Consider the following 10,000-nt stretch of genomic DNA (forward strand, 5'->3'; position numbering starts at 1 on the left):
ATACTGTCAACAGACAGAAAAACTACATTTTAACCATGTTTTAGGACTAAAATGTTGTATAAGTCATTGTGAATGATATACTGACAAACCCCTCAGTAAAAACCTTCAGAATATAGACAGGAATAAAACCGTAAAGTTTGGTGTATGTAAGTGCTGCTGAAGTACAGGAGAAAACTTTTGAAGATATGCATTGAAATTGAAATCTGTCAGTCCTCTGTCGTGTGTGTCATGTGTTCCTGCCTCTTGTGTCCATATTTGGTTTGTTTCCTGTCCTTGTTATATGTAATCATTAGTTAATTCTTGTCCAGCCGTGTTCGTCTCATTATCTATGATTTACCTGTGTATTTATAGTCCTGTCTGTTCAGTTTGACTTTGTCTGGTCTACTTGTTACTCCCCGGTGTTTGATGTCTGCCCTGCCCTGCCCTGCCCTGCCCTGCCCTGCCCTGATGTCATCAGTAAAGACATAGTTGAGTTTACATCCTCGTCTGCGTGTTCCTGTGTCCTCCTCGTGTGTGCACCGTGACAGAAGACCAGACCCAACAGTAAGCGGCGCCCCTTCACATCGTTTTGTTTTTTAGTTTTGAAAGTCTTATTTTGTTCCTGTCTGTTTGTCCCGCGGCAAGGAAATCCCCACTCGTGAGTGCCGCGAGTCTGCTGGCCGCGAGCCCTCCAGCCCGCCGATCGCGGGAGATATCCGCCGCTGCCCGCGGCTATCCCAAGCCTGCCGCTCACTCCAGCCCGCTGTTCGCGGGAGATCGACGCCGCCGTCCGTGGGGAAAGCCAACCCACCGTCGGCGGCTCCCCCAAGTCATGCCCGCCGGATTGCCGCTGAGTCATGCCCGCCGGATTGCCGCTGAGTCATGCCCGCCGGATTGCCGCTGAGTCATGCCCGCCGGCCGCCGCCGTTTCCTAGTTCCGGCCAGGAGTGACGGTTTTGTGTTGTGTCCACAGGAACAGTTTTAATCATGTCATGTCGGTCGGTCTTGTCCACGGAGACTCGTCTGGGGCAGACGGCTCTTCTTGTAGTAGCCGCGGAGGCCATTTCCAGCCGCCTGCCCCCTTGTCGTGGAAGTGGAGGCGGTTGCTGAGGGACCCTGTGAGGGCCTCTGACTCCTTGTCATGCCCAGGAGAAGCCTCAGCTTCCGAGCTAGCCCAGGAGGGCTTCCTGTTCCTGTGGGTTGTCCTGTCCCTGTCCTGTTCCTGTCCTGTCATGTACTGTTCTGTGTGTCTAGCCCTGGAGGGCTCCTGATACCCCCTAACTTCCCCAGGGAAATTTTTTTTGGGGGGGTAAAAGGGATCCGGCTGTAGGGGCCGGGCCGAGGGGTCCGAGGCCAAGGCCCCGAAGACCATCTGCCACGGCCTCCTGAGCTCCCAGCTCCACCTTGGCCTCCGATCTGTCTGTTCCGCTCTGGAGGTCCCCGTCCTGTGTTCCTGTCCATGTCTGTCCTGAGGGGCCTCCAGAGTGCCCACCCCCCCCTCCCCGATGGAACTTTCAGGAGGGGGGAGTTATGTCAGTCCTCTGTCGTGTGTGTCATGTGTTCCTGCCTCTTGTGTCCATATTTGGTGTGTTTCCTGTCCTTGTTCTATGTAATCATTAGTTAATTCTTGTCCAGCCGTGTTCGTCTCATTATCTATGATTTACCTGTGTATTTAAAGTCCTGTCTGTTCAGTTTGACTTTGTCTGGTCTACTTGTTACTCCCCGGTGTTTGATGTCTGCCCTGCCCTGCCCTGCCCTGATGTTATCAGTAATGACATATTTGAGTTTACATCCTCGTCTGCGTGTTCCTGTGTCCTTCTCGTGTGTGCACCGTGACAAAATCTATAGACGCAAATAGATAAAGTGCAAAAACTAAAGACTTAAATGTGTATTCTGGATGTTTTCTATCCAATATTTTAACAGAATCTCCAGTGCATTAAACAGAATGTTTTTGCCTGTAGCATCTTGCCTTAAACTCAATGTTACAGCAGCGCATGTTATGATATGTCATTCATCAAAACCCATAATTCATCCGGAGCAGATCAACACCACACACATTCAGTCGCTCACTTGTCAGTCGGGCGAGTCAAGTGACCCCCGTTTAACCCCTCGTCTCCCATCATCCCGTTGAGATCCCAGATGACTCCGAGATGCTCCGGCAGACAGACCGTTTGCATGCACATTAAAAGAGGGCAGATTATGGATGCAAGCTGATTCCAGAAGGATCTGGTATCATTCTCACCCATGAGCCATTAAAGCGTCTCACGCTCCGCCGCCACCCACCCGAGCGTGTTTGATTTCATTGTTGTGCCCAGCGTATCTCTGCCAGTAAAAGGTGACAGCGCCGATGGCAGCGATTCCCCATCAATAAACCCCACGGGAAACAATATCTGCTCCACAAACGCACGCATGTGAGGTTCAGCTCAGGTCTGCTGGAGATACATCAGATCAGACAGTTCAACCAGCCAATAAAAGCCACTTAGTATTCAAATCATCAGGGCTGTTCAAGAGGAACGTTTCCTCAGAGCTGAGTGATTCGCTCCAGGCAAAATACTGAAGCCATTATATCTGTCTGTCTGTCGGTGTGTGTATCTCTTTCTGAGCGTCTGGACTGTGAACACACTCACTCACACACAGTTCTATCACAGAGCGTGTCAATAAATCCCTGAATGAGCTGCCAGTAAACACGTTGAATCAGAGTTTATAATAACTGCACTGTTTCAAGAGATCGCATTAAAGTCAATATGAAAGGAGGTCAAATTAAGCATGTGCAATAAACTGATTCTCCAACTTATTACAATTCTGATGAAACTCTGATTCAATGTGTTTGTGTCGCTGTTCACAGATCTGGCATTGCATTAATATTTGTAATGTTTTAGTAAAAAGCAGATTAGTGTTTATGCATATAAATGAAAATGATCAAATATCATTCTTTGTTTTCATTTAATTAGAAAACATGCTTTTGATTATTTTTAGTATGTTAACTATGATTTTTACATGCAAAACGTACTAATAAGTTAAAAGGGGTCCGCTACAAATGATAAATTCATGATTACTTTAGCTGTAGAGCGATCTCCGATGTAGAGATTGTTATCTTGTATGTAAAATAATTCATTAAAATTCAACAAACTCTGATTCATTGTTCACAGATGTGGTTTTTTTAATATATTTTAAAATGTTTTAGTAAAAAGTAGATTACTGTTTATGCAAATAAATGAAAACGATGAAATACAATTCTTCTATATGTTCATTTATTTTTTAAAAACATGCTTTTGATTATTTTTACTACATTATGATTTTCACATTCAAAACCAGGAACATGTACTAGTAAGTTAAAATAGGTCAATTATGAATGATAAATTCATGCTTACTTTAAATGTTGAGTGTGCAATTATCTTGTCTGTAAATTAATTTCTTAAAATTCTGAAAAATGTCATTTGACATATTTTACACAGTTCTATTAGAATAATAGGGCTCAATTATGATTTCATGCTTACTTCAGATGAGCGAATGCTGTTATCTTGTTATCTATGTAAATTAAATAATTAATTAAATTTCAGAACAAACTCTGATTTATTGTTTTGAATATTTTTACTATACACTTTTCAGATGCACAACTAATCCAGGAACACGTTCTATTAAAATAATAGGGCTCAATTATGATTTCACACTTACTTCAGACGAGCGAACGCTGTTATTTTGTATGCAAATTAATTCATTAAAATTCAGACAAAATTCTAGTTAAAAACTGTTGTTCAGTTATTTTTCATATATTAAAATGTTTTAGTAAAATGTACAATAGTATTTAATGTCATACTGGTGCATATAAATGCAAACGATTATAATTAGGCCATAAACGAGCACTAATAAAGCAAACGGGTCAAATGTTCATGTATTGAACACTTGTAAAGTACGTAAAACCTCACAAACACTGGATGCTTAACAAAAAGCATCAGACGTCTGACGGCCGAGGGCACATTCACACATACTTAATATGCCGTTCATTCAAAGTGAACAGTGATTCAGTTCTACCTGCTCTCTGACTCCTTAAAAACTGTGAAAACACAACCACATCTCTAGGCGGCCGATAGCAGTGTCAAACACTTCCTCTGTGAACACACACTGTTCGGACGATCTGATGTCACTCTGACAGTCCTGCTTTATACTAAACAATCCATCTGACGTCTAGAGCCACAAAATCAGCAGCAGAAGAGGAACCGTGCTGGACATCCAGTCATAGAGTGAACGGGTGAATCAAATGAAGCACTGATGCATCTTGGGATCGGCTCTGAGTCAATCAGATGCACTTCAGATTGGTGGTGTTTACTCACTCGTGTGTGTGTGTGTGTGTGTGTGTGTGTGTGTGTGCAGTGATCATAGGTCACTTCATTGGTCAGTCCATCTCAATACTATACAGCAAATCTCAACTCCTTGATTGTTTATATTGTTGATAATGTAACTATTTTATTGTCCAGCTCTAATCTGATTTTCTGTAAAGCTGCTTTGAAATGATATGTTTTGTGAAATTTGCAATATAAATAAATTGGACTTGATCACGTGCAACAAAAATGGTAAAGTCGGTTGCTTGTTTGAGCATGTGTAAATTTCCTCATGTTTTGATTGATTGCCTAGTAATTCAGAACCAGTGTAGGGTTCAAACGCATTACAAGGATTAATTAAATAATTAAATATGTTAAATAACACAAATATCCTTTATGTATTTAATCCCATTTAATTAACCAGCTTCTTTTCTGCTGAGCTTCGATGATCTAATTCAACTGTACTAATGAGCAAAAATGACTTTAGATAAACATAATGTTTGTTTCATTGGTTTAGTTTTTTTGCTGAAGAACGAAAAATGAGCCCAGCCCAGATGAGAAAAAGTAAAGCAAAATAATGTAATGCATTACTTTCCATACAAAGTAACTAAGTAACGCAATTAGTTACTTTTTAATGGAGTAATGCAATATTGTAATGCATTACTCGCCAACGCTGTGCACAACCACCAGTTTTTATTTTTAATTTGCTTGTATTAACCACAGTGGTATTTTTGTGTAACGGCGAACAACACATTTTGGGTTATACATACATTTATGGACTGTAATATCGGCTCAGGATGGTCTGAGCTACTTGAAACTACTAATTTAGCATTTGCATGTTTCTTATATATAGAATAAGTCCACATGTGATGATCAAGATCGCTCAACGTGCTGTTTTAGGATCCGTTTATAACGCCATGAGGTACCAACGTAAATATAGCGTTCATACGCAACTGTGAGCCTTCTCTTCATTTGTATTTTGATGGACATTTTTATTTCTGCTTGATTTATATTCACAGCGCTGGATTACATGCCTTTAGTACATGATGCCAAAAGAAAAGACCATAAAAAACCATAAAGATCATAAACAGGAACAGTGCCAATGTGTCCAGATAATAAAAATAAAGACTACGTATATGCTTAAAAACAGATGTTTACCACACATTACCACGGTACTGGCATGAGGTCACATTTTAGTTTAACAACAATTGTAAAAATGAGTTAAACTAGAAGTGGTCAAGCAACGTCTGTTAGACTGACCCAACGCACCTTTGGAAATCCCATGCATCAGAAGCTGCCGAATTAGGGAACTCACTAGAAATGAAACGACCAGTTTGAGTGCAAGAAACTAACAAAAAAGCACCACAATACTGTGATATATACCATAGTACGAAATGATCTGTTTACTGTGCGTAATAAATTAATTATCTGATGTTTTCATATCTGACGGATTCAATGTGTTTGTGTCGTTCACCGATCTGGTGCACGAATGTTTTAGATTATTAAAAAACAGATTACGGTTTATGCATGTCAATTAAAATGATGATGAAATATCATTCTTTGCGTTCATTTAATTTAAAAAAAGCATTTGGTTGTTTTTATAAATATAACTATAATTTTTGCATGCAAAATACGTACTAATGAGTTAAAAGGGGTTAATTATAAAAGATAAATTCATGCTTTAGATGTAGAGTTAACACTGTTAGCTTGTATGTAAATTAATTTAATAAAATCTGAGAAAAAAAACTCTGATTCAACAGAGTGACTATGTTGTTCACAGATATGCTATTTTCCATAAAGCTTTTTAGATGTTTTAATAGAAAAAGATTACTGCACTCAATCTGTTTTGCGCCGATCTACATAATTTACAGTTATTCTATATTTCCTGCTGTTTGCTTCTCTATAACTACATTCGCACTGAATGCTAGGACTAGCAAATCTCTCGAGAAATCATACTGTGATGATATGTGAATTCATGATGACACTTCAGCCACAGTATGATCACACATCATGCAGTACCATAGTGATGATTTATGGCCAATGTTTTCAGTCTTATTTATATCGTTAAACTGAACAGCAAATGTCCTACCGTAAATATATCAAAACTTCATTTTTGATTAGTAATATGCATTGCTAAGAACTTCATTTGGACAACTTTAAAGGAGATTTTCTCAATATTTAGATTTTTTTGCTCCCTCAGATTCCAGATTTTCTAATAGTTGTATATCAGGCAAATATTGTCCTATCATAACAAACCATACATCAATGGAAAGATTATATATCCAGCTTTCAGATGATGTATACATCTCAATTTCGAAAATTAACCCTTATGACTGGTTTTGTGCTCCAGGGTCATATTTATATCACTGAACTGAACGGCACTGTTATTGTTTCTCATCTTTCTGGCTCCCTCTCTTGATTCCTCTTTTCTTTTTCTCTTTGCAGTGTTTTGGCATCATGCATTAATCGCGTGTCATGTCAGTCCAGCGCTATGAATATGAATATGAATATATATATATAAAGATGTTCTCTGCACGGTCAGATGCTGATGCTGATGCTAGTGCTCCAGTATTGGGAGTGATGCGGCTCTGACCTTCCTGTCCGCGGAGCTCCAGCGCGCTCTGCTCTGCCCTTCATCCTCCTCATCGTCACCCATGAGCCCCGCGGATGCTGAGTCTGACTCCTCGCCTTCCTCCAGCTCCTCCTCATCCTCAGCGGACACCTTAAGGCGCTTGGGCGCGCGCTCGTACTCCTCCAGCGCGGACATGATGATCACTCAATCAATCAGTCAGTACTCGGAGGATGATGAAGACGATGTGAAAGCAGCGCACACGCACGCAGGCGCATCTCTCATCCGGCAACAGCTCTGCGCGCTCACGCCCTCGATCCTCGCTCACTGCGGCTCTGACGTCACGCCTGGTTTTGATTGGCTGCGGCGTCTGAGTGAAGGCTGGGCGGCGGCGCTGATTGGCTGAGAGCAGGGCGTGCGTAAAGAACACAGTGTAACAGTAAAGATAATTATAATAATCACTTTGAACTTCTTTGTGTGAGCGTTACTTTGTAATAATGTGAAGCGCTGTTCATACAAATAATAGTGTCCTTTACAAAGGAATTAAGTTGAATATGTAAAATATAAATTATGATTCAGTATTATTATGACTCAGTAACACGTGTTCCTGTTCATCAAGGAGACAAAAATATATAGTCTTCATTAAAAACTCAATTAAATCTGACTATTATAGCAGCGGGAAGATGAACTGAAGAAACTGAAATATGAGAATATGGATCAAATATGAGGAAGTGAAATCATGTGGAATTTGACTCAGAACAGTTAAATCTGTCTGAGAATACAGACACAAACTCACATTAAAACAGCCTCTTGAACTGAACTGAGTCAGAAAACAGACATATAACACAGCAGGAATAAAAAAACACTGCTTTAAGCGTGTGATAGGATGGATGGATAGATGTGATTCCTCCTGTCTGCTCCTCTCTCGGATCTTCTCTTCTGTTGGTTCTTCTCTTCTGTCTGCTCAGGCCAGACGTCTGCGGGTTCATGAAGTGTTGAAGCCGAGCTGAAGATGCATCTGTGGTTCTGTTGTTCTCCAGCAGCATCAGAAGCTCTTTGAGAAGAACACAGACTTCAGCAGCAATTACAGCCCATCTGAGACGTCCCTCCACAGCCACAACGCATCCCATAAACCCTGCCAAACACACAGACGTCTGGAGAGCAGAACGCTGCTGTGTGATTTCTAAACAGTCGTCTCTCTTGTACCTTTTGTTCACTAAGGAGGAAACTGGTGAATTTGCATCAAATAGTGTTTTACAGTCGCTGGAGCGGCAGGTGCTTCTCGAGCGTCTGAACAGGTTTATGCAGGAGGCCTTTTATCTTCCCATGAAGAGATAAAGCTGCTAAATCTGGAAAACCACAGAGATCTAGGACAGAGGTGTGCTGCACAAACGCCTCTGCTTTGCAGGAGTGTGTGTGTGTGTGTGTGTGTGTGTGCAAACCGGTGGAAAACGCCTAGTTTATAGCCAGATTCTACATGATTCACACAGCAAACCAACTTTAAGAGCACCGAGGCACATGTTTCCTTCTTCACAGTGATGTCTGAATATAACAGGCGTGTGTGAGACCTTAAAAATATTCAGCCTGAAATAGCCAAGGAGCTTGAGCAAACATCTCGTGTGGCGTCTGCAGCTCGCTGCGTCTTTCCTGTAATCGACATCTACAGGCCAGTTATTTCAGATTAACGTTAACGTTTTGATAGTGAAGTGAAACCAGCCAAAGTCCAAAGCAGGGGAAAATACCCACAGTTCAGTTCAGATAACTGCTATATATGTACAGCACATGAGAGGATATATGGTTTACATGTACTTCACCAAAAAGGAAACTAATAACAACAAACTTGACAGATTCAAATTATGAGAGACTCTTTAAGATCAGCATTTGTTTCCATCAGCATGAAAGCTTGTTTCCACCACTAAATAAATATAGAAAAAAGCCAATTGCAACTTTATATCTAACAAATCTAACTTTTTCCCACATAATTATGAGTTCACATCACGTAATTCTGACTTCTGTTTACAAGATTACATCTCACAATCCTGACTTTAGAATTCTGGGTTTACATTTAGGAACTTTTACTTTTGTGCAAATCTATATCCAATTCTAATTTTTTTATTTAATTAATTTTTTGTTTTTTTTTCACATCTCGCAATTCTGACTTTTTTTTGCAAGTTTACATGTAGCAATTTAAATTTTATATATAATTTTATTTATTTATTTTATTTTTTACAATTTCTCAGTTTATATCTCGCAATTTTGACATTTTTCTTACAATTCTAGATAATGCAATTCTAACTTTTTCAATTGTATTTATTTACATACAATTATTACCTTTTTGCAAGTTTATATCTTGCAATTTTGACTTTTTTCATCTTACATCTCACACTTTTTACTTTTTTGTAATTTTACATCTCAGAATTATAACTTTTTTCCTCAGAATTCAGTTTATATCTTACAATTCTGTTTTTATTTAGCAAATTTACATCTTGTGATGAATTCTAGAACTGAGTTTACAATAAGTATATAATTTTGTTTTTGTTGAAAAAGTAATAAAAAAGTCTGAAAAGTGAGATATAAACAGAATTCTGGGAATAAAAAAAGTCAGAATTGAGAAAAGTGTAATTAATGTCCTTTTTCCCATGGTGGAGATAAGCTTCCATACGTCAGTGATGACACTAATTGTGAAGTGATCTTTAGTCCCAGATGTTTCTCTGTGAATGAGATGAGCTCTGTGTTTGAGGTCAGTCAGAAGTCAAGGCGGCTGGAATCCAAGCGAGCGTCTGACCGGCTCATTAACTGCTTACTGCAGACCATCATGCTTTTGTTGGACCTGACAAGCAGCTTATTTATCTACAAATCACGAGATGCTGAGTGTGTATTGATCATATTGTGACAGGAGGAGGGTTGGAGCTCTACAGACGCTTCATTAGAGATACTGACTGACCTACATTCAGCAGGATTCCTGCGCTCATCTCATCCCACACACTGGCCTGATTTCACATCTCTGGAAACATGAAGAGAGACAGAGATGCACGGTTAACATCACACTCAAATGCTCTTTGTGTCACAAATCAAGATAAAAACCTCCAGTCACGCTCAGCAGTTTTCATGATGGACGCGTCAGATGCTGGTT

The 10,000-nt window shown here is 40.0% G+C and overlaps 1 protein-coding gene across 1 annotated transcript in view; it reads right to left on the bottom strand.

The window, feature by feature from the left end:
* The window catches only part of LOC306855247 (heterogeneous nuclear ribonucleoprotein L-like), a 45,697-nt gene extending 38,493 nt beyond the window's left edge, over positions 1–7,204 (bottom strand). The window contains exon 1 of the mRNA XM_079393792.1: positions 6,892–7,204. Coding sequence (XP_079249918.1) covers positions 6,892–7,065 — 174 coding nt within the window. The 5' untranslated portion in view covers positions 7,066–7,204. The remainder of the gene's footprint in view (positions 1–6,891) is intronic.
* Between the last annotated feature and the right edge of the window lie 2,796 nt (positions 7,205–10,000).

This window comes from Barbus barbus (assembly GCF_936440315.1).
Source record: "Barbus barbus genome assembly, chromosome: 35".
NCBI classification, from domain to species: Eukaryota; Metazoa; Chordata; class Actinopteri; order Cypriniformes; family Cyprinidae; genus Barbus; species Barbus barbus.